Genomic DNA, 26,009 nt, shown 5'->3' with positions numbered 1-26,009 from the left:
GATCTGGCTATGCTCAGAGGCTGGCAAGAAATGAGAGTATTTATATTTATAATATATTTATTAAACTCTACAACAAGTGTGGTACAGTCAGGTTAGTTGTTTCTGTTGGAGAGAGATCATGATTAAAAAAAACACACCATAACTACAGTTTCTATTGATTAATTCCTATTTTTGGCACTCAGCACAGTAGCTTAGGAATTAATGAAACTGGAGATTAAGTTACACTTTTCATAGAGAGGTTCTTCAAAGTCATTTCTGAGGAATATTTATGAACTTGACTGCTACTGCTTGTACTCTTCTAGCTTTGTTAGAAATGAAAGTTTCACCTCTAGAACTGTCAGTTTAGACTCATACTTCTGAGGAAAGGAGGGAGATGCATTAACCCTTCAGAGAATTACAGTTTTCTTTTTGCCAGCCTGTTTGGTTTTTGCTTCTTCATTTTACTCTAGATTGATGTTGGCAAGACTAAGTTTTGACAGTGCCGATTTTCCTTGGCATTCAGAAATGACATTGAAAGGGATTTCAGTAATAGGAGTTGTGGGAGCTGGACACTTTTGAAACTCTATGTCAATTAGGAAATGTCTAATGGTTGGGTGTGCACATTTACTTTCTTAGCCCACAAAATGGGCTAGAGATAAGCCATCTCTGCTTTGTAAGCAGCATATCCACCTTAGGGTACCTTGATGGCCAGGATAAGAAATCTGACCTTGATGCACAGGTAGGGTTATGATTATTTGTGTAAGTCCATGCATGTGTGTTTTCATGGGCTAAATGGGAACCAAGTTCATGTCTCTTTAGCTCAGTGTCAAGATATCAGCTTGAGTACTGTTGCAAATATGAATTTAAACCCTGCATTTAAACATAAGTAGTAAAATGTAACAAATTACAGTAACTTACATCCTCAAGGGGAGGAACTCTGGGAAGGAAAGAGAATTATACAGATTTTGAGGCCCTTCCAGAACATGCCTGCTGAACTCCTGGGCTCTAAAATATTATGAATAGACGACTCACAGAATTGCTGATGTATGGCTATTATTTGTATCTGACAGGACAGTTTCCTACTGCCTGGCTGGATCTATATATCAGGTGACTGTAGCTCTCTTCCCTCATGTTTTGGCACTGTAGGAGGTGAAAGAGCCAGAAGTTAGCAAGAACTCATGACAAGTAATAATTACATTAGAGAAAAAAAGCCCCAAAGTCCCGTGCTTCGTTACGTATCTCAAAGTCATGTAATATAATTTTCCGGCATGGTAAGTACTAATTGAGAAATCAGAGCTGCATAGACCACCTAATTAATTTTTTATACATATTTCAGTATTTATAGTGTATACTGGATTAATTAAAACTTTAGGGTGCTTGCATCTCAAATGACTGTTGCGACTATTGACCTGCAGGCACTTGACGAGCCTTGCAGAGTACCTGGTTATGGGGTTGCCCCTTATTCCAGTGGGAAACTGAATGAGGCAGCTGTTAGGAAGCTAATACTTGCCCAGAGGTGCCACACAATTATTATGATTATTTTGCATTCCAAGTACAGCAAAGCAACTATTCTAGCTTTCTGACTGTGACCATGATAGTTACTACTTGGAACTGCTGGGTAACATAAGTGTTATTATACCTTTTCTTGCGCTGCAAATTTTCCCTTACTTAACTAACTGCACGAGCCCACAAAAAGTCAGTGTATCCTTGAATATGATTAGAGTTTCCCCTCTGGTGTCATGGGTAAAATGGCACTGAGTGCTATAAGGAGGAAGATAGCTCCTGCCTCTGTTTTGCAGTGCCTCAGGAGATACTTCTTTCCAGGTTTGTGAATAGGAGGAAATGAGGATGATGAAAGTAGGATGGTTAGAGAGGAAAGATAGAGGTTCGTGCTGGGCAGGAGCTAGATCATGCTGGCTGTGTAGCAATGCTTTAGGTGACTTTGAAAGCAATGACCACTTTTGCACAATAGTCTTCTACAAGTGTTTTGTGTTCTGTCAGTTATCGGATGTGGAAAGTATCTATGAAATAGAAAATAGAGACTTTGAGGCAGGGGGTGTGTAAACATCTATTTAAATGGGTTTCCAGAGTAATATACTGCAGTGTATTTTCAAAGTATATCTTCTTATTGAATGCAGAAAGTATATAAAGATCATGATTACAATGATTCAGAAACAACCCCTGTCTGCCTGCTTAGGTCATTCTGTTTTATATACTAAAATAATTTGCAAGAGATTTTTCTATGCTAGCAACATAATGAAATGTGAAAATTCAGACTGTTTTTGTAGGCCAGTGGCAAAAATAACGAGAAATGCAGTTAAATTTTTGTCATTGTTCTGTTTTTGCTGTGAAGCACGTAAATATTGAGTACTTTGAAGTCATAGCAAAAAAATTAGATGAAACGTGACAAAAAAAAAACTGTCATATTTATTGTCATCTGGCTGGACCTCAGATACAGCACTATGAGATATTTGTCATAGAACTAATTAAACTCGGTGATTACAGTAACTAGTGTGCATAGCTAGCATCTTCTTAGATCCGTTGGGTTACACTGATATTCATCATTGCCATTTCCATTTGGAACAGGCCTTTCAGAAGTTTTTCCTAAAGCTGAAAATGGCTCATATTTTATATAACGCAGTACTGTGTTTCCACAAGCTGCTGTTCCTCTTGGCACGTGAGAACAGAATCAGCTGTGTACTGATTTGGATGTGTATTTTTACATGGCAGAGGTGCTGCACAAGCCTCATTTCTGATGGAAATTCCCCAGCCCTGATCTAGTCTGTCATGTGTTCCTTGTTAGGTTTTAGTGGTTGCAATAAGGAATCTGTAGCCTTCAGGATCTGTTGCTGCAATCTATGTGTGGCTCACTCCTAAACGTTGAGGTGAGAGCAGGAAGTGGTAGTAGGGAGCTGAATATTTTCAACTGGGATTTGCACTACAGTTTTTTACCTGCAAGCAGGCAATCGTTGGGACAGCTGATATTGCTGTGATGCGAGGATGGTAATAAGGCAATGCTGTGGCTCTCAGATCCCACTCAGATCCTCCCTGTTCAGGAAGAACTAATGTTGTGTCATCAGACAGAGGAGATGCTATATAGTATTGCCTTATCTGTTACCTCTGTAAATCTTTCATTCAATCCTGAAGAAGGGGTGGGCATCTGTAACTCTGCTGTGTCCCAGCAACATTGTGAGGAGTGGTACGCTCTTCTCTGTCTGCTTACTGTGCCTGGGAGGAGAGGTCCTGCAACGTGTGATCTGGCACAGTTCTTCCACCCCTGTTTTCTATTATTCTATGATTGCATAAGGATAATGTGCAAATGGCTGTTCAAGATCCATATGTGAAGAGACAGGTTTTAAAGCATAATCCCCAAATGGGTAAGCCGTTATCAAACTGAAAACTTGGAGAGTCAGTTTATGTCTTACAATCATATTTTAGGAAAAGTTGGTAATAAACCAAAGCCTTCCCCTCCTGTGAATCACACAAGAGCTGACTCTTCTGTTGGCCAGACTTCCTTCTTTTCCTTACAACTCGCAAAGCCATGATCTGGAAAGTAAGTCCATACATCCTATAAATAAAATCCAGTACGCTTCCTCCCTTAATCCAAGGCAAACTGAAGAACACTTATGTTATCTCTACACGGAACAGCATGGTACAATTTTATGCTGCTTTTATTCTGTTGAAAATGTTGCTCAACCTGACAAATGAAACAGAAGTCTGGTGTGATTTTCTGTAGCTTGTAAACACCAATTTATATATAAACAGCAGCAGCCAAATGTAAATAGACAATCAACACAGCAAGGAGATTGAAGAGATTGGTTTGCAAAACATGACAGATTTTCTTCTTTTGGCGTTCTTCTTAGGCCTGGTTATGAAAGGCCAGCATACCCTGGTACGTAAAGCAGACTTGTCTGAACATGCTCTGTCTTCTTTTGTTCAAATTTAAAAGAATGGATCTTCATGCAAGCATTCCAAATTGAGGGAAAAATTTGGAAAAAAAAATTGCTACAATGCATTGACTGATTTCTTGCCAAGACAGCTACTGAGAAGCTTCTTGATCCATTCTTGCACTGAGAAAGTTAGAGGGGGGAAATATGTACCTTCTGTAATTAAAAATTAAAACCAGTCAATTCCCTGCATGCTCAGTTTCCTCAAGGGAGGAAAAAAAAACCCCTAAAATACCTTTGCTCTGCTTTTACTGCTTTGTGTCAGCAAAGTATTCCAAGGCTGACAGAGTATTAATTTTTGTTCTCAGCGTAATGACGCTGCTCACACACCAGGACTTAACCATAATTTAGGGTATTAAAATAAGGACAAAAAAATAAGGGGTGGTGTGGTGTGTTAATAATAAATAAATGGCATAACTATGAAATTATACTTTCCTTTAACAAAAGAAGGTACTGTAGCCAGCAGGTGAGCAAGAGAACACTATAGGGTGTGGTAGAGATACTGTTAAATTAATTGTGAAGCTAAAAACTCCGTGTGTCTGCCCGTGTGTGGGGGTGTGTGTATGTGTGTGTGTAAAATATCTGGCTATTTCAAACCATAGGAGCGTGACAGCTGTGAAAAAGGAGTGCCGCGGGGAATTCTTTTAGAGTTTGATTTTTTTAAAAATATGTTTGACATGGAAAATGTTTTAGTACAAATAAAGCAACTGGTATTGAACTTAAAAAGTATATGTGGAGGGGGAGGGAGAACGAAGAGATTGCTGTGTGGAACAGGAATGAATTATTCATGATATTTAAAGAAAGAATGCCTCCAAAATGTTCTGCAAGACAGTCCATGCTGATGACTTGGATGGTTATTTCCCTTCCCCCTCCCTCCTTGCCCCCCCCCATTTAAAGCATCGTTAATTTCAACATCTTTGTGATTTTTTTAAAACCTTGTAAAATATTTCTGAAAGAAACGTTATTTAACTTAGATTAGGGTCTTATTTATTCAGATAATTTCATATAAATATCAAAGAGATGAGTAGAACTGCTTAACCACAAAGAGACAGCTTTACTAGTTTAAGAAAGGAGCTAGATTTTTTTGTTGCTTTTTTTTAAGCAAAAAAAACAAAAAAAAAAAAACAAAAAAAAAACCTCACAAAAACAACAAAACCACCAACATCTTTGCAAACTAAAATCAACCTCATGGAAGGGGGAAAATAAGAGGAGATATTTTGAACATTACTCCATAGGACACCAGTTCAATATAGTGTTAGTGAATGCATTGTAGCAGAGCTCCATATGCAATCAGAAGCCAATTGTTACTGGACTGTGTACAAGCACATACTGTGCTCAATGGTCTGATGAGGTATTATGGATATGATGCAAAGAGACCTTGTGGATTAGACATGTACAATTTATTAAAAAAGTGAAACAACTGAACATTTTAAACAAGCTGAACACAATAGCACTTCAGGTGGTAAATAAGAAGAGTTCTGAGAAACCCAGTGTCTGCCAAGACTTTGGGTATTGTCATTTATTTGAGGGTGCTGACAAAAAAAAAAAATAATCTAACTCTTGGAATGTCCAGATTATTTCATTTTGGATGTGATATTTTCCCTCATTTTTACATTATGCTTTCAGCATGGAAAAGTTAACACAAAACAGGCTGATTATTATAAATCTCAACAATGTACAGAAGAACAGTGTTAAAATGTAGGCTACAGATAGTACATAACTGTCTTTCAATAAGAAGCTTGAGCCAAAGCAATATTCCATTAAGTCACAGTTACACGTAATTTATCCATCTCTGTATTAATTTTTACATTACAGATTCTGTTGATAAACTGCTCCAGCATTCCTTCACTCTTTACATGGACTAAGAGTGTCAATGGCACTGTGTGACACCACGTTGCACTTACTTTTGATCAATAGTATTCTATATATAGAAAATATATATTTTCTAAAGTATTTCCTGTCCTCTCTATGCAGAGGGCATACATTTTCAGTTCCCAGAAAGTAGAACTCAGAGAGTTTTGGGTTTGGATCTTTGTATAACTGAACAACTACTTCATCTATTAGAGTTGAGTAGGGTCCCAGCTGTAAGGGGTAGCTAAAATTGTATTTACAGCTATTTTTCAGACTTTTGTCACTGGTATCTGAAAGGAGTTGTCAAAACAAAGACAACCTCAACCTGTGTTAAGTCAGCTAGGTGGCTTTCCCAGGAAAGAGCTACTTCATACTGAAAGGAAAGTACTCTGTATTAATCAGGGCTGAAATTTCTTGGGTAGCAGCAAATTTATCCTGTTTTAGGAAACGTGGTGACATTTTTTCTCCCTTCTGGAACCACTGGGGTTTCCTAGAGTATCTTGTTTGTGTGTCTGTGGCCTTAAGTCCCACTTTGTGCCCAAGTTTACACGCCTGATTTGAACATGGCTTTTGAAAAACAAAAATGTTTTGTTATGTTTTGCCAGTTTGCCTACCAGCTATCTGCTAACAAAAAAGTTCCAAGGGAGCATGGCAAGTCCGTGCCCAGCAAAGCCTTTTGTTTTTGCAGATGTTTAGGCTTAGAGTGCTGTGGAGCACAGGCAATCCTAGGTCCATGTTTGCACTTGTCTGCTGCTATTCTCTGCTCATTGTCTGAACCTGCACGCATTGTTCTCCCGACAGGTGATAACTACCCTGTGCAGTTCATTCCATCAACAATGGCAGCTGCTGCTGCTTCTGGACTCAGCCCTTTACAGCTCCAGGTATGTGCCAGAACAAAAAAATGTGGGATCGAAGCCAAAATTTTAGGGGAAAACTGCTAACCAGCTGTATGCTAAATAATAGCCTGAATGTTAAATATTTTTTTGAGCACAGCCCAGGAGGATTAACACCTTATGTACTCATGGTACTGCAAATACAGCAACATGCATTCAACCTTGATACTCCAAGTGAAAGACACTATTCTGTGTATTTTATATAAGCAGAATTAATGGTATTTTCTTAATTATATGACCAGTCGGTAAGAGACATGTTCAAAGGTCTTTTTCCATTTTATTTTCATTTAGACTTTCCCCTGTATCTGCACGGTACTACCTTTAGCTGGGGCAGTAAGTGTATGAAAACCAAAGTGTTACCGAGGCTTTTTCACAGACAGCATGGGGTTGACAATACAATAAATCGCAAACTCTTTTGGCTTCTGTATTTAGGTAATCTCTACCATTCTGTGCATTAAGCTGGTCAAATGCCAAGCATAGTCAGGATGCTCGGTTTGGTCATTTTTGGCATAGAAGTACTGAAATGTTGTGAGAGGAAGATTTATGTGCCGTGTTATTAGCTAGCTTTTGTGGCAAGAAGTTTTTAATTTCACAAGAAAAGACACAACAATGTCATAAATAATGAAGAAACAGTCAAAAGCTTTCAGAGTTAAAATGTGTGGAAAGGAAGTGACAGTGAACATGAGAGGAAAGGCCATTAAAGATGCATGTAACTATTTGCGAGTAAACCTTTGAAACCTCTGTTAGAGTTCGGTTCACATACAAAGTAGGAATAAATTGTGCCTAGAGTAGCGGTGTACTGCCATGTTAATCTCCAAATATCTATTTTGCTTACCCTTATGCAATTATACCTTTATTTCCAGAGGGACCAAAGCAAATTAAAAACCCTCTCATCTTTTCCCATTGCTGATATTCTTATTGCAGAGTTAGGATAAGTGAGAATGGGACCAAAACTCACTTTTCACCCATGGAACTGTCAGAAAAGAGCCCTTGAGCTTACATCCGACCAAACCTAAAAGCAGAACTTGGAAAGGGAACACCCTGACGCTTCAGAGCAAGATCTCCCAGAATGTTTCTGGGTCATAATAATATATTAAGACTGTCTCTTAGACAAACTTTATACTAAAGAGGAGATTTTCAAAAGGAAATATACCAGATACTCAATTTTAGCTGGTATCCTTTGAAAATCTGTATCTGCATACTTACTGAAGCAAAAGTCCCGTTAGCAGTTATAGATGGGACCCGCAGATCTATTTGCACATCAGCTTTGACCAGAACCTACAGCAATACTGCATTTTTGTTAATTTTTGGAAATTATAGGCCAAGCTGTTAAAAATAATATGCACACATAGAGAAAAGAACCGTTGAAGAAAATGATGTTCATAAATTCAAAAATGTGTGAGGGTATAGAATTTCCCCAGAAATATTTATTGTGAAAGAGTGTTTTGGCTTATTTCCCCCCACCCTTTCTATTTTGTTTGAATTTCACTTCTATGGCATTTCAATTTTTTTTAATATGTTGTGTTCATAAGGACTTAAATAATAGAGTACTTGGCCTTCAGTTGGTACCTGCTCATCTGATTGTTGAATTGGCTGAAGTGTATTGACTCTTAGTATTGATGCTTTCTTTGTGTAATTTCCTTAAGTGTACCCTAAAAGAAAAGTTTATTTAGGTACGACTGTGGGAGGGAACTTGTTGTTATACCTGATGCATCATGAAAACTGCTAAGGGCGTAGCATTTCAGCTCATTTCTTTATCTTTGCTTCCCTTCCCCCTTCTTTCTCTGTCTTGCTTCCATGCGCCCCACCCACTTATTTATTTACATAAATATGTGACCATGGTATCTGAGTATTTCCCAAGCGCTTAAAATACTGATCAGAAATCTGTTTCTTTCAGCCAGTGGGAGAAATAGCTAATTAATTTGCAGGTTTAGTTTTGTTACTACATGTGAGTGTGTGCGCAGTATCTGTGTTTGGAGAACTTGTAGACTAGAAACTATCACAATTAAACAAGCTTTGCAGGAGTTCTAATGATTCAGCTTTACTAGAGAATTACTATTACTTGCAAAATTGTATTCCCAAATCTATATCTACCTGCAGTGGAAATTCTTTATCATCTTCAAGCTTGTAGCCTCCTCTTTTTTCACTTACTTTGTTGGGGATGATGAAACTTTGAGTAAGAGCTACAAGCAATTTTGTGTTCTCATTTTCCTGTGTTTTAGGACAGCTTCGATGGAAGCTGTGAATCTATTAGCAGAGAAAACAATTTACTTCCAGGTACACTGGTTAACCGTAGTAATTATTGCATGGAGGATTTTTCTCCAGTGACAGTGACTAATTAATGGTTTGTCTATTTCACCAAAGCTCTATTTAGCCCATTAGTATCAAAATGCGTTTTCTCTGGATGCCTCTCTCTCTCACCTGCAGATAATATATCTCCTTGAGTTGAAGACTATAGTTGTAGTGACTACATGCCTATACCATTCCAGAGGTATAGAAAGTTCTGCTCTGGGTTGATGTTAGATAGCTTGTTTTCATTTCATACTCATCTCATGAGGATTACATTGATGGCAACATTGAAAATAAGATACAAAGATGCTGTCCCACATTTCCCACTGACAGCTTGGCCTTGTCTCATGAGTTTCCTCAACAATTTGGATAAGATTTAAATAATGTGTTCTAGAACCACACATTGTTAGGCCCTTCCTGATGAGGGAACAGTTCTCCAGTTGTTGTCTGAGAGGGACAATACTGCTTCTGTGTACTCCTCCAGCTTCAAATAACTGTGAGTGAGTCCCACCATATCAACCTTGTGCTAAATAAAGGTGCATTACCGAAAACGGCTGTAGCAGGTATGCATAGGGGTGTGTGAACCAATTCTGATGCACATTACAATAAAAGTTGGTTGTTTTTAAAATTAATCAATGAGAGCAGACAAAAAGGGACAATATTTTTCATTCTTCTCTTTTATTTACCCACCTTCTGTTCCATTTCTCTCCTTTTGCATTTCCCTAAATTTTGTCCTTAATTCCCAAATGATTGCAGTAATATTAACTGATTGTAGATATGTATGAGGAGTAACCTTGCTACAAGAGTGAACTTGATCATAAAATCAATTTCCCTGACTCTTGTGGTAGCAGTAACCTTGTTACTGGAAAGTCTCACTGGGGCAGAGGGGGCACCTATACATCCTTACTTTCAGACAAGGAAGGTTACCGCGTGTTCTTTATGGTTTAAAAATCTGCCTTCATTCCTATATGCTTCTACAAAGCTGTCTATGTGCTAAATAAGGAAATGTTGCAACTCTCTCAACCACAACTGATAAACTGTTGATAGAAATGGAAGCACTACAATGATGCTAACTGGAGTTATTCCTAAACAAAGCAAGCTCTAGGAAAAAAAAGCCAAACAAAAAAAGCGTTGGTTCATAACTTCTTTCCTAAACTATTTGTGTAATTTGTCCCTTAAAATTTATCGCTTACAACCCTAATGAACCTTGGCAAGTCTTGACTGTAGTTGCAGCTGTGTTCTTGAGGCCTGAAGTTTTTATAATTGATTTAAAAAATGTAAGTTTTAGCTAAACATGTGTTTATCTATTTCTGTTCTCCCCTCCTATCTCATCCTATCCTTTCATACTCTCTTCTAATTGCAAACAAAGTAAATGACCTTTTGTTATACCGCTGGGTGTGGATCCAGCACACCGCTGAAGCATTGCATAGCCTGCCTCAGGGGCACAATATGAGTAGAGTGAAGGCCAAAGAATGCTATTTTTAGTTGAATAGTTCGGCAGATGGAGGCATGAATACTCATATATCTGAAGGTTGAGGGGTTTGAACCATTAATTTTGATAATGTATTTAACCCTGGGAACAATCAGAAACTGTAACTCTAAGGTTACAATGCTTTTGACCTTTGGAGAACAGAGGGCACTCAGTACAGTAAACAATATATTACATTCCTACTTATTCCAATTCTCTCACACATATAAATTTCAGGACACAGTTGACATTTGCTTTCCTCAGCTATTTTAGTGCTGGTTCTTAAAGTAAGTCAAGAAGAATGTGCAGGAAAGAGGCCAATGTAATGTGACATTCATGTAAATACAGCCTTTAAATAGCTAAGATGTTAGATGTGGCCTTTTATGAAGAAATATTATTCTCAGAAACTAGAATCTTGGTGACTTATTATGTCAATGAAAAAGTTGTTTCAGTGGAACTGCTTCTCTTATTGGAGTTTCCTCTATATGTTGTAACCTTAAAGCAATTTTTAGTGGGTCTAATGTGATCTGATAGTGATAGCTTATACTCAAGGTGATTTGGTCCCACTCTGGTACCACATCATGCAAAGTGATGTACCTGCCTTATGTCTTATTAAATGATGCATACTCCTCTTCTACAAATATAGCAGTTAAATATCACGTAGCTTAAGTATTTCTAATTAAAATATTTCCATGTGTCAGCATACTGGTAATGTATTATTTTAATCCATTTATTTTGTTTATGAAACAGTGACATATGTTTAGATTGTGAAATATATGAGCCTTAAAAATCACTTTATTGAAGAAAATTAATTTCTACAATGCTGTCTCAGTAATGTGTTCACTCACCCAGTCAGTCACTGGCAGGGCTGCCAGTCTTAATGTTGGTTAGACACAGTTTAACAGTTTTATCTGACATAACACTCTCGGATGTAGTAGGCAATAATAATTTTTTCAAGTGCAGAAACGATAAGGTTTCCTTTTTTTTTTTTTTTCTTAACACAATGAAGAATGGAGATTGGATAATTGTGAAAGAGATTTAGTGAGACCAATCAAAATTAAAAACAGCCAGTTACCTTCTCAAAGTTAGACACTGTAATTTGTTTGTCAGCAGGTAGATGTTTGGGTCAGCACTGCAAGTGAGTGACTGTCAGCGGGAATTCCTACAAGACAAGTAATTTCCCTCAATGTATTACTGACAGATTGCTCACTTCTTCGAATCACTAGAGAAAACAAACTTAATATTGTTACAGACAGAGTTTCTGTCTTCATTAGCCTTACAGAACGATTTTATCTAGCATTCAAAGACTACTGAGCTCTAGGTGGGCATAATTTAACAGAATCTTCCTTATTATGATACAGTGAATAGTGGCCTAAATTAAGGGAATGGTGTGTGCAAATTTCAGCATATAGAAGTAGTAAATTAAATATTTTGGTCCTTTTCTTATGTAGAAATGTAGGTTGTAGCACGGGAAAGAAAGGCGTTGAAAGAAGGTTTTTATTAGGGCTCTGAGAGACCAAGCAAGCCCTTTAATGAAAATAAAATTAAAAATACGCCAAGCTTGCAATACTTAAGAAAATTTAATTAAAATCAATGAAATAGTTATACTTATGCCTTTCTCTGCTTGGATGTTTATGTCTAAGTGTAATATCTGTGTTATCAAGTTGAATTATGTCAGTGACATTATCAATGAAAATGATGTCAATGAGTCAGTATTTTATCATATAGCCTCAGTTATTTGCAGAATTTGTTAATGCTCCCTCTTTTCCTCCTCCTTCTCATCTTCAGCCCTAAATTATCTCGCAGACTCATTTTCATGAGGAAAGAACAGCCCATCAAAATTGAGACTTTTGCAGTAACTTATCAGTTCTGATGAAATTGTTGCCAGGAGAATTTTCCTGGCTCCTCCAGTAATGGCATTCCTGATAAAACAAGAGGGAATCTCCCTACTTTCTTCAGTTTTCAGTAAAAACAGACAAACAAACCTATTATCTAAAGTCATCAGCTGCTTACAGCCAGCAGCATTACTGCTGCAAGACCCTTTTCTCACCTATGTAATGCCCCTAACTTCTTTAAACAGCAACGCTTTGTTATTTTTATTCTTGCTTAATGGAATAGTGTTGCATTATGTAATAAAAAATTTACAGCAGTGTTGAAGAAAGAAGCTGTTTCCAGAGTCTATAGCAGTTCTAATACCTCCCTTGGATGTGGCAAAGCTAAGTCCCGGGCTTGTGCTCCCCCTGTTGCAGGAAAAACACTGGCTGCCAGACTGTCACTCAGCCTGCTGAGGCTTTCTTTGTTCGCTTTAGATGGTCAAGCCCTCTGCCATCCAAAGTGCTGCACCCATTCTCTTCTCCAATGCATGAAGATTTTTCAGTCTGGCAGCTAGGGATCAGATTGGCTCCCATCTTTTGTACCTCTAGATCTTAGCAAACAGGACTGCTGACTTCCAGGCTCTCATGCTCTTCTGAGAGAATTTACCACTGGGATCATAAATGACATAGAAATAAACTTACTTATCAGGAAACCTGTATGGTTAGAAGGATGTCATCTTTATAGCCTGGATTGCAGGAGGTTTGCTGAGTCTCCCCAGTCTGTACCAAGGCAGAAGAAGCTCAACCCCTAGTGATTGGAGAAGGTTGAGTCCAGAGCATCAACAAGACATTCTTGCTTCCTTAACCACTGGCAGCCCCTGTGGGCTGAAGTGCCCAGGGGCTTCAGCTGAATGCCCAGGCTCAATCTTAAAGTAGTTGCGCTTTGCAAAGCGCTCTCCCTGGAGTGCCACTAGGAAGCAAATAAGTTACTGCTGCATTTACTGATAGAGCACCGGCACGCTGTCAGGGGACGAGCACGTTTTTTAAAGCTCTTTTAAAACTGTGGCATCCCTCTGGGGACCAGGCTGACTGTGAGGCATGCTCTGAGCTAGCAGTTGGATTCCTTCTAACTTTCTAGAAATGTATATGGTGTATGCCTTACAGGAATTAGCTGCAAGTGAATATGTTTCAAGAATTTATAGCTCTGATGCCTATAGAGCAAGCTGCTTAATTTGGATACAAATTACAAACACGAAGGATTCTTTCCGTGAAGGTGTTAGCATATTCAAACATTTAGAAACTTAGCAGCAATCAGATTAATAACAAAGATGCTTTTAAATTGTTGTCAGCTCTCTACACAAATGAAAATACTCCTCTGTATCGTTATTCTTTCCTCTCTGGTTGCTATAGAAAGAGAAAACGAACTACCTTTCATCTGCAGTGAAATCTGTAAGACTATGGATAGTTAGATGAGAACTTTCAAGTACAGACACACAGACACGTGCAGTGTGTGTGTGCTCACAGGAAACAAAAGAATTTTAAAGATTTGTGGGCTGATGTCATCACATGCCTTATTATGGAGGGTCTTTGATTATAGAATGTATCACTCTCCATTGACCTAGGTCAAAATGAAAGGAACACTGAAAATGAGTTAGAATTCGCTAAATGCAGTGTAGTTGTTGCTATTATGGAATAGAGTAATAGTGTATTTGGTCTGTGATGTTTTCAGAATCCGTATGAGTGAGAAAGTAGAATATGTCCCAAATCAAAGAAAGTGTTGGAATCAGCTGTCTCCTCTTAAGGATCAGCATGAAGGTCGCATATGACTATGGGGCACAACAGAAGGCTTGTGTATCAGTCCTGAAAGAAAGGCACTGGAGGGAGGAGCATCTGAAGGAAAAGGGGAAGATAAGAATGCTTAAATGTCAGTATTAAGAGATTATTCTAGAAGCAAAGAAATCATTCACAAAATTCATTGAAGTCAACACTATGAAGCCCGTATTTTGGAGTTGTGCTTGAATTACAACAAACAGGTAGGCATGAAAACAAACAAAGAAGCATTCCCTGTTCAGGAATAGTGAGAGTATGTTGTCCTGGCCTCTGGTATTTTATTTATTTTATTATATTAAAGTGAAGTGAGTGATGAAAAGAGATCAGGTCCTTTGAAGGAACTGCACCATTTTTTCTGCACACTAGGAAGAGATCAAGTCAACAGTTTTTAACTAGTTTTATCTTTATTAAATAGCACATCTGGGAATTATTCACCTTAATTCATCCTGTACCAGCCATCTATTCTACTGCAGTCTCCAGCATCTAGGGGAGGGCTAAGATCAGGCCTCATAACTATATTAATCTGGTCCCAGCGCTTCTGCTGAAATACCATCATACCCAGCACACATCAGAATGTGTGGAAGGCTTATGTGAAATATACATTTGCTGATATAAAGCACATAAGTGTACAATGGATTTGCAATAGTAAATTCCCAGTTACCTGCTTTTGAGTTGTAAATGTGATTTTTTTTAGATTTAATTTTTATAAGCCCATTTGAATATATTTTGCATAATTTTGTGTGCACTTCCTTTAAGGAAATTATTTAATTTTCCTTGAAGGAAGTTCTAAATATACAGTAAAAGATCAGTGTGAGTGATCTGCTAAGCAGCCTGTAAGGCACAATTATTTTTAATGCCTTAAAATACCTGCAAATGGGGCTTGTTTTCTGCTTCACAAAGAAAATGTTTCACTGTTTTCTGCATTTAAATACACATTTAAATATGTTGACTTACCAGGTAACGCAGCAGGCTGAACAGGGACGAACCATTTTTAATGGTATGTTAATTGAATGGGATGCTAGAGATGCACCTGAGTGACTTTTTTTCCCAGATGTGCCCCAGCTGACTGATAAAGCTTCTCCTGATCAGTAGAGCCAGTATATATTTATTGTACCTCTGTCTCCTGTCCATTTTTGCTAGTGAAAATAAGAGAATGGTTGCTGGCTACATATGAACACCCTGTATCTCTTGCAGAAGTATAAAAACATTTCAGCTTTGAACCCCAGCAGTGCTTTTGAAAATTAATTGTGGCCGCTGCCTTGGTGTCTTCTCACAAGATGGGGATTTGGACCCAGGAATTATGAGAGACAGTGTGAGGTAAAGAGAGACTCTTCCTCTTTCTTGCCTTGCGCACATTTATTAGTGGGATGGTATCTCATTATTCTGTCACGGCAGCCTGCAGAAATCTAATTGTAGCGCTTTTGCCTCATGGTATGATTAGCAGTGGTGGGTAAGCATTCAGTTTTCTTGTTCTCTATCGGTACAGTTCCATACAGGGAAATACTGCTATAGCTGTGTATGATGATTTCTCTCTCGGCGTGGTCAGACAGTGAATGCATGTACCAACCTATGCCAGATCTTAAGAAGTATTTCTGGAGAAGCTTTATTGCTACTTATTTTTCCTATGCTCTGATTTCTTTTTCTTTTATTTAAGCCTCAGATTATTTCTGCCTAACCATGCTGACAAATCGACAGGGCCCAGCAATTACACAGACATGTTCTGTCCTGAACTGATTTAAGCCCTGTTGGATTATTAGAATAATCACCTTTTCATACCCCTTCAACCAGGGCTTTCTGTATTGCTGGCCATTGTACCAGTGACATGGACGTGAGGAAACTCATTCACCAACTCATTTCATACAGCTCAACAAGCAGTTACTCATAATTGCTTATAATCCTGCCGACACGAGCCAGGATGAAAATCCTGACTTCCCTCACAAAGCTCATCCATTTACTACCAATTCCTTTTTTACATACGAAACACATGATTTCTGAAATACTGGATATTGTAAATAAAGTTTCATTCTTTTTTTTTCCTTTCCTTTTTTTTTTTTTTTTTACTATTTCTTTTCACTTCACGTTTCATTCCTTTTCCCAAGCAAATACGGTTGCCCTTTGTTGTATCTGGCTTTATATCAAGAGTTTTTATATCAAGAGTATTTGAGTTTAAATGTACTTGCATTTTATTTGTGTATTTAATTCTATATCAAATACAGGATGGTTTTAAGCAAGGTATGTTGAGGTTATTTTGTAGAATCATAAAGAAGTTAAAGATTTTTTGCCAATTTCCAGGATGTTTGCTACAACATATAATCTGGCAGTATCACAAAGATAAGCTAATTGTGTTATTTCCTGTCTGTAGTAAGCTACAGGAGATGTGTGATCAAAAAGTAGTGTATTGGTAATCTGACAGCTTTAAATGAAGGAATTCGCATCCTTGTGCTTTAGAGGAAGATTTTATTGATATTTGTGCTGTCCTTTTTAGAGGAAATGGTGATAGACTTCTGATAAGTTTTTACATATTCTTTTTTTTTCCTTGATATTTTACGTATTATTCCACAATAAAAGATTTTTACTGATGTTCACACCTTACTTTTAACAGGGACTCTATAATTTCACTCAGCTATACCTTGTTCAGGCACTTAGATTCACAGAGGGCTTGTGTCAGTGGCAGCACTCAGGGCACAGCTCCTTGCCTCTGGATACAGGGGCTCACTCCATGCAGAGCTGGGACACTGAAGTGCTAGTGTCTCCTGCAGCCTGTGCTCCTGCTTCCTGGCACACCAAGAGGAGCTGTGTTTTCAGGCTGGCAGAGAAAAGACAAAGGAGGCTGCAGCATGAGAGTGCTTCTGCTCTGCAATGGCAGAGGAAGACTCGTGGTTAAACTACCTCTCATTAGGTCATCCTCTTGAGAGAAAAAGACAGCTAAAAATGTACTCTGTTTTGGCTTTGATCTTACTTTCATAAAAGACTCAAAGAATTTGCATGGTAGTGTGCAACTATTCCATTATTGTTGCTAGCAAGAATGCAAGAAAATAGATATTCTAAGTGGGAGAGATGAGAGCAGTTAGCATTCCTTTATTATCAGAACTTAACCTAGATCAACTGAAATACTTTCTGGTTTTGTCATGCTTCAAGATAAAATGTCTGTGCTTACTTATTGTTATTTTTGTTATTTTTTAGACAAAACACACTGTTTTAGAACTCCTGAGTTACTGTGTTTAAGAAATTACGTAGAAGGCTAAACTCACCTCATTTTAAAGTATATTCTATGAAGGGCAGCTATTATAACTGTGGCAAGAAATTTGTGCGTAACATACTAATATGCTTTTTCTTTTTTTTTTCCTCTTTTATATAACATAAAGAAATAAGCCAGGGGAAAATTAGTAAGATGAGCAAACAAAGGTGCTGTGGCCTTTCCCTCTCTCAGGAGAAAATGATGATGAGTACATCTATTGCATAGAAAGGATTTTTTTTAATCATCACCTTCTCATTCCCGCTACTTGCCTTGACTTTTCTTTCTTAGAGAGATCATAAGAAATGATCAAACTGCAGTTTTGGAGTTCCAAACATTTTATACTGTTTTTTTGTGTGCAGTTTTTTAGTGATATGAAGCAATGCAACCGCAGTATTTCACTCCCACCCTAATTCAATTCCCTACTTTGTGCGGCAGTGTATTCAGCAGGTTGTACGCCAGCAGATGAAACAGATGTTTAGGCCATACTGGAATGGAGCAGCATGCTGCATCAGGACCTGGATATTCCTCTTGACATCTGGATGCTGCTGGGTTGGGAAGTCTGCCTTAGGCCAGGAGGCAGTAGGAGCCTTGTGGCAGTGAACATAGGGTCCTTGCTGCTCTTTAAGCGATTAGTGCACTGAAGCAGCAATAATGCTGAATTATCGCTTGGTTGCGTTCTTCTAAGGAATCTTGGGACAAAGAGATAGTCAAGGAGGATTATTTACTGTAAGTCATGTTCAGAAAGACAAGACTAATTGCGGTATTTTAAAAAAGCATTCTTTCAAACAATTTAATAGTAGAAGCGTTGCAAATACTTTAGGAAACTTTTTACAATGCAGGAAACAAATAGCTTACAGAAAAACCTCCCTTTCTCATTTAAAATCATTAGGTTGAGAAAATACAATTTCAGCTGTTTTTCAATTTCATGGTCTGGCCAAATTGTATGTAACAGACAACAAAATGTGACTGAAGACATGAAACTGAAGGTATACGAATGCTCATGCCTAGTAGTGAGAAAACTGTGAACTTCTAATAGCTGCAAGGAAGAGTATTAGATATGGAAGCTGTCTGACTTATGCATTGATTCTTTATAGTTTCACTTTATCAACTTGAAAATTGTGCTGCTACAGCTTAAATTGTCTGCTGCAGCACTTTCCTTTATGATGTGTGCTATTTAAACACAATATATATGTTATATTGCATGGAAATAGGTGTTTAATGTTTTGTGATTACTGACTGCCAGACAAAACAGCATTTTGCAAGGATTCTCCCCACCCCAATAAATTTTCCTTGCTGAGACTATTTCATATTTAAATGTGGGTCCTCCCAGAAAGATTACAGCTTTTTGGAGAACATCAGGCAATATTCTGAAGAAGACTGGTTTGTTGCTCTCATTTAACCTCTGGTATTCTAAAGGGGCTACATTTAATTAACACTGGCTGAAGGCCTGACCTGAGAGGCAACCAAAAATGATTGAACTGCATTTTCAGATCCAGGCTGTAATCTATTGGGAGAGGAATAATAATAATAAAAAAAAAATTAGAAAGCGCCATTTAGTGACATTCTTTCTAACTAAGCTGTATTTCAATGGGCCATTTAATGCTCAGATGGACAAAGGTATTACTTCAGTCATTGAATTGTAACAAACCCTTTCTCAGAGGCCCAGTTTAAAAACTCTACAGGAAAAGTGGCTTAGCATCATATTCTCAGCAGACCAACACTCAGTCTGTTTGGAAAGAAAAAAAAAAGTGAAATGAGGTGAGACACGACCGCCAAGTCAGTGAGGATTTTTTGCCTTTCCCTCCAGTCAGTGGCTTCACAAGGGAATTGCTCTTCAGAATGCAGGAGCTCCTTATTCACTACAGAAGGCTTTCAAAAAAATAATAACAATAAAAATATATATATATATACATACACATATTTAGTAGCTGTTACATTGTTCCCCCGATGAGCTCTTGGCCTTCCTTCTTTCTTTTCTGACATGGCAGAAATGTAGTTTTCTCTCTGAGGGCCATAGGACCAGGATTACAGGGTTAGATTTTTGACTCTGTCATGTTGAAAAATACCTGAAAGTCTAATTTAAATACTGCACACTTGGACATTTGTGAGATGAGTTATTTTATTCCAGTACAGCCAATGTTACCTATATTCTATGTTGATGTGAGATACCTAATGTACTGACTGAAGTTTAATTATGTAAATTTTAGAATACATCTTTTAATTCTTCTTCTTTTTTTTTTTTTTTTTTTTGTAATTTCGATACTGTCTCATTAAAAATTTCCAGCAGCCTCGTAGGGCAATGGTGTGACATTGCCTTGAAAACTTGTCAAGATGCTGTAAAACTAGTAAACCAAGTGCTTTACTTTCTAAGGGAAAAAAAATACAATATTACAGAGGCAACGACCAGGTGCCAAATTATGTACATTGTCTTAGCAACTTGCAGTGATTGATAATTTGTTTGAGCTCTAAGCATTCTTTCTTGGCTTTGCCCACAGCTTTACAGTAAACAGGTTCTGAACAGGCAGTTGCTGACAGATTGTATTTAATTGTCATAATTCATTGTAATCAAAGCCATTTGATTTCTAAGGAACATGATCTCAGGAATAATGCATAAGTGAGACTTGCCTCCATTTAGGTAGCAAAGCAGAGCGAGCTGTTTTGATGGACATTTCTACTTTGTTATGTCAAAGCAGGATGAGGTCAAGAGAATGAGAAACGGAGTTTCAAAATGAAACATAGATGGTTCTAAGAGCATCTTAATGCATATGTGCCTGAAGGCAGGTTAGATCTGTATTGCACTGGTGCAAGTATTTTAGCTGTGCAGTGTTCTCCAAATTTACATGACTATAACTGAGAGAGACTTTGGTATTGGATATCTATGCTGTCAGGCCATGATGGTAAGTGTGGGCAGGGAAAAGAGAGTAGTTCTCTAAACATGAATATTGCTGCCATTTCATTTTCTTCCTTCTTCCCTTTTCCCAGAATATCAGCATTATCTTTGGGACCAGAATGTATTCTTTGTAAATCCTTGATGTAAATATAAGAAATGTTAATAACATTTAAAGAAAGATTAATCTAATGGTAACTTCATATTCAGTTCACATTCGCCATTACAATGAAAATTGAAATGGATATGTTATAGCTGACTACACTTATTCAGCTCTGCCAATACAAGTGCATACCATGACAAATAAAACCAAACTTGTAGTTTAGTTCTGCGCCATTGTAGCACTCATGAATAAGTCAAGGACAAAAAAGTCTATCACTTCTTCAAAAGACGCACCAATGGATCTCTTAGTTCATTCATATTTTGAGTAGGACTATTAAACATACTGTAGGATGGTTCTCTATCAAATAATGACATTTTGCCTATGTAAAAGATGAAGCAAAAAGTGAAAATCTATGAGGAATAGATACTGTCTTGCTAATTGTTTTCCCCAGCAGAAGTCTGGATCTTTGTCACTGACTTATTTAACAGATCCTCTTAACATCTGTCCAGCAGACTGCGGACTTTATTAACAGACAAGGGACCCACCAGACTTTGAGCCTGCTGTGTCCATCTTCATCTTCACAGCTGTGGATTAACTCAGACTTTCCCGAAGAGGACAACCATATGGGATAATTGGTGTCGCTGGGTAGCTAAAAAAAATATGAAGAAACAAATGTCGTCCAAACACAATTCACTGTTTTTACAGCCACAATTACTAGTCTGTTTAAGAAATAAGAAAGGCAGCATTACACTAAAAAAAGAAAATCTATTCATATCTGTGTGGGAACCTAATCAGGCTCTTGTTTCCAATGACGATGACTCCACAGTCGCACCAGGTCTGCGACAAGAATGCTCCTTTTGTGTGCCGATAATGTGGAAGCGATAAAATTTCCTATAAGAGACATATGTGTTTACATCATGAGATGTGTTATTTGACAAAACACTTTGTTCTCTGCATATTTTCCACGCAGAGTTTCATGCTGGGTTGTTTTGCTGGAAAGCTTTGATTATCTAGAATTAGTTGCTGAAGTAAAATAGACACTTTTGTTTTATGAGTCCTCTTGCTGAGCTGTAAATTATAGTAAAACATATAAGGAGTGACAGAAAGAAGTGCTGATTTGAACCTCTGACCCATGATCGGCATAAAAACATAAGATAACTCTTTCAAAGGACTACTGAGAGCCATAAATATTCCACGGTCCACTTAAAGTTAGGCCCTTTTAACAAAATAAAGCTGTTATTTTGCATAAGGCGATCTCTACTCTGCAGTGCTACAACAATACAAGCTGCAGTATCTAAAAAGTGTAGAAATTCTTTTATCTTTGGTATAGGTTGGCCATTATCCACAGCAGCGCAATAGAAGCTATGAGAGTGATTTTTCTTTTTCTGAACCAGTACAAAGAAACTGTGGTCAGTAAAAGGAGTTGGGAACCAGCAGGCATTTGGTGATGGAATTCAGGTATCTGCTACATTGCAGCATTAGAGAAGAGCAAAACAGACATTTGTATATCCTAAGGAAATAGACATTAAGTGGAATTTAGGGCCAAATGAAAACTTCCCACGAGATCATGTAGAATAGCAGTAACAGAGACTGAAAATACTCATGTTAATAGTTCAGCAAAGAACGAGAATGATCAGGGATAAAATTATTCTTTTAGAAATATTTTTCACTACATCCACACTGGAACGTATGTGGAAAACTGAAGCCTTATAACTATGCCTGTGAACATAGAATGTATTTGTATTTTCACCAATTCAAGTTAGTTTGTTTGCCCATACATATTAGGCTGTAATAAATCTGAGAGCACATTAGCCAACAAGTACATAAATAATCACTGCAACAGACTTTGTTAGTGTGACATTAATTATGATAATTCATTGGCTGCCTGCTTGTGTTACACCTTAAGGCCTTTTGCAAAGGTATTTGGTGCAGTGTTTTAAGAGGTAGAGGCCTTTCACACTCTTAACAACGAGCAGACACTGCTGTAGGGTAATGTTAAGTGTTTCAAAATCAGAATGTTGCATCCAGAATGGAGAGGTTAGGCCTATACAAAAAAGGGAAAGAAAAAAATGATGTTGTTAAATGGAAATCATGCACATATCTTAAGCCACCTGTGTTCAAGAGATAAAAAATATTTTTTGCAGTGTATTGTTCCTTATTCTTTCTAAATCAAAACCTTTTTTACTAATTATCACTCCTACTTCCTGTAGCCCTATTTGATCAGCATCATTTCAGACAAACCCAAAGAAAGCCAAGTAGTTCTGTTATTTAGCATAAATGTATGAGTTGAGTTCATGTTGCCTACTTGTTGGTTCTTAAATAGCAATCTACTGTTCTCTGTGTCATGGCACATGCAGAAATGAGAGATTTTCCCTCTTTCGCACTTTACTTTCACTTCTCTAAAACTCACTTTATTTTAATTTCTTAACATTTTCTTAGAACAAACTGTGAAAATAGTACTGAGACATTCAAATTTAATTGAAAGATAATTATAAATTTCACTGTTTTGATGGGTAGCATCTACACAAATATATTGCAAAACCAAATAAAACATGCACTTTTAGCATTAATGCTTAATCTGACAACTTGAAGGGATCTTGTCTTCAGCAAAAACATATTTTTTAAAATATTTATTTATTTACAAAGAACAGTAGCTTTAATGTGTATGTACTCCTTTTTTTTTTTTTTATTATACACACCTTTCCCTTCTTCTCCTTTTGTATGGGGAGCACTCCCAGAACACAGATGCTGAGGTCTAGAAGGTGTTTTTCTGGTGATGGCATCTGGCTTCTTGGCAGACTCTACAGGCGATAGCTGGCTCCAAGTTGCCCCTGGGTTTGTCACATGGTTAAGTTGCTGATGAGTTATTTTGGCTGTCTTGTGTTTCTGGATGCCATTTTCTGTTAACCTACCTCTCACTCTAAGGAACTGCATCAAAAGGCACTTTCAAACATAGACAGCCAGCAATATTTTTATATGCAGAATCCAATAACCTGTTTTTTTTTTTTACCCTAGTGCCAAAGTAGTCTTTGACTGCCATATTAGTCTCTAAATATATCTGATGTAGACAACACCTAATTTATTATTTTTTACAGACGTTTATTTAAGAAATAGAAAGGAATATGTACAATTAGCATTATTTTAGAAACAATTCTTGCACTTATGTTAAGCTGTGTGTGATTTTTTTTTAAAGCGTAATATAGTTACACTTTTGCACTTCATTTTGAAAATACTCCTGGCCTAAACTGGTGGTGGGTGTATGAGTGACACTGGGCTCAGATCAGCAGAGAACATTTATTTCCATAGTTATTACCTATGATGTCCAAAACATTGGTTTGAGTGCTAGTCCCTACTTCAAAAAGAAGAAAACTTTTCAGTGACTCTGTTTCCTTTTGCCTGTTTGACATAAAGCTTATTTTAAGCACTTCTACAACAATAATTGGAAAAAAAAAAATTAAAGAAGAAGAAACAGTCCCACCACAGGTGGGCTTTTTTGTTTGGGGTGGCTTCTTTTCAGAAGTGAGTGCTTGGAATAGTAAACATGTTGATGATTTTGGTGAACTTGTAAGGCCCTTGATGATTAGATAGTTCTAAGCATTATTATTGCATGTTATAAACTTGGAAGGAAAATTCTAGAATTATAGCTTTGCAACTCTATGTACTAAATATACTATGGAAAAAAATAACTGCATTACCTCTTGTCGTGCAGGATTTCAACAGCATTTGCAGTAACTCCTTAGAGTTTTTCATCTTTGGAAACCAAATTACTCATTGTCTAAATAGCTGAACTTTCATCTCTATAAATAAGATATTTCAGCTTTGCACAATTCATTTAAAATGCTGACAAATAAGAAATCTCACTAGATTCTCAGTAGTTTTATTGTTCAGTGTCACTTACTGTAGCAAGAGTATTTTTTTGAGATGTAACACAGGATTTACATTTTTAGTATAGAAGACTTTAGACTTAATCAATGTCCATAATATTTAGCGCCTTTTTCTGAGTGAAAAAAAAAAAAAGGCTAGCACCTTTGGAGAAATCTCATGCAAATACAGGAAAAGGACTGTCTTTTCATTAGGTCATAAATCTTTTAGTAATAGGAAATAAAAGGATTTCTAGAACCAATCCCTTCTTCCTCCTTGGATCAAGCTAACTTCCACTACATTGTTTCTCTTTAGGACATTTTCCAAGTACATTCATTTCAATTCATTGTGCTAGGTAAGCCCTCATCACCTGCTCTTTGATTATCCATTACACTGATTATTTGATTCACTTTTTTTCCTATCTCTGTACTTCTCATGTTTTTTATAGTTTCTTCAGAACTGTGCTGCAAAGAATGACATATGAGTTATCATTCGACTGCTGTGACCAAATTTTCCCTCACCAATGCATTCATTTGAAATGTGGAGTCCTTGCCTTTTCATTCTTGTACATGCAAGTGCAACTGCTGTGGTCATTTCTTTCCTGGGCTTTCAGACCTAAAGAAAGTGCTTCTCTCTTATGTGCAGTTAATTGCTTTTTCTTTATTGAAATATCTTCTTTTTCCACAAGGCCTGCCATTGACAAGCCACTGGTAAGAAGATTATGATTATCATAATTCTGTGTTAGGTGGTAAAGCAGCCTGTCACAAAGTTAACAAGTTGTTGTCAGTGTAAATCTCCCTTAACTGTGTTGATTTAAGGCCCATTCTATTTTCCTCACCATGTGTTATATCTGTAACATTCAGTTCTCAAAAATTCTTCACCTTTATTCATTCGTTTAGACACAGATGCCTCAGCCCATGAGGTAAGTACAAGTGTTTCTGTTTTAAAAATAACATTCAGCACAGAGAAAGCTCATTTGCTTTGTTCTCATTGTCATTCAGCAGAGCAGGTGTGGGAGGAAATTACTGGCCTACGTGGAGGCAAAAAGTTGTACAGGAAAGGGGACCTGAGATATTGAAAGAATTTTGAGTATTGAAAGCTAGTTGAAAAAAGTAGTTGATGAACTATTGAAAAAACATTGCAGAAAACTGGGAGAGGGATATTTAGGCCTAAGGCTTTTGTCTTCTGTCAAGACATGAGTGAACATTGACAGTAAGGGCAATTATTCGTGTGTATCATGGAAATATCTCACAAAGGTGTTGTGAAACTTAGGTGATAAGAGAAGTTTTAACATTTTGATAAGTCAAGATACGCTATTATTAGTGCATGGTTTTGTTTGACAAATTTTAGATTGTGGATTTTTTTTATAGAAATGGTGTAGTGGAAATAATTCATCAAATGCCATAGGTGATTTCTAAAGCAGGGAATATTTCCCCTCCTTCTCTACCCCACCCTTCTTCCTATTATTATATTCCTTACTTATTCTTCTTAAATTGTAGCTCTAAGCTATAAAAAGGGTTTGGTATGAATTTTACTGTTTGCAGGGTACAAAAAAAAATCAGTATGTACTTGTGCTATGCAGTTTGCATGCTGAGTGCAACACTCTTACACTCAACTGTTCTTTTTCTTTTGGTAGATGGGCATCATTCATTGGAATGGTGTCACAGTGTTTTCCACTTTTCATAAATTCTCCTCAAATTTTTAGTTGGTTAGGATTGGAATAGAGTTTTGGTAACAAGAGCTTAAGTCAATAAACTTTTAATTGCCCAAGCGTGACATTTCACTTGCCACTGCCTCAAGAGAGACATGCAGCATTTCAAAGTCCTACTCTTCTGTGTCAAATCATGAT

The 26,009-nt window shown here is 37.3% G+C and overlaps 1 protein-coding gene across 12 annotated transcripts in view; it reads left to right on the top strand.

Moving 5' to 3' along the window:
* Window positions 1-26,009, top strand: part of SOX6 (SRY-box transcription factor 6) — a 372,478-nt gene that overhangs the window by 278,309 nt on the left and 68,160 nt on the right. For all 12 annotated transcript variants that reach the window (XM_052694745.1, XM_052694743.1, XM_052694742.1 and 9 more), the window contains one exon: window positions 6,579-6,658. In XM_052694745.1, the coding sequence (XP_052550705.1) occupies window positions 6,579-6,658 (80 nt within the window). The remainder of the gene's footprint in view (window positions 1-6,578; window positions 6,659-26,009) is intronic.

The sequence above is a fragment of the Tympanuchus pallidicinctus genome, unplaced genomic scaffold, assembly GCF_026119805.1.
Source record: "Tympanuchus pallidicinctus isolate F22 unplaced genomic scaffold, pur_lepc_1.0 scaffold3, whole genome shotgun sequence".
Classification (NCBI taxonomy): Eukaryota; Metazoa; Chordata; class Aves; order Galliformes; family Phasianidae; genus Tympanuchus; species Tympanuchus pallidicinctus.
This window is presented reverse-complemented; position numbering and strand designations above follow the sequence as displayed.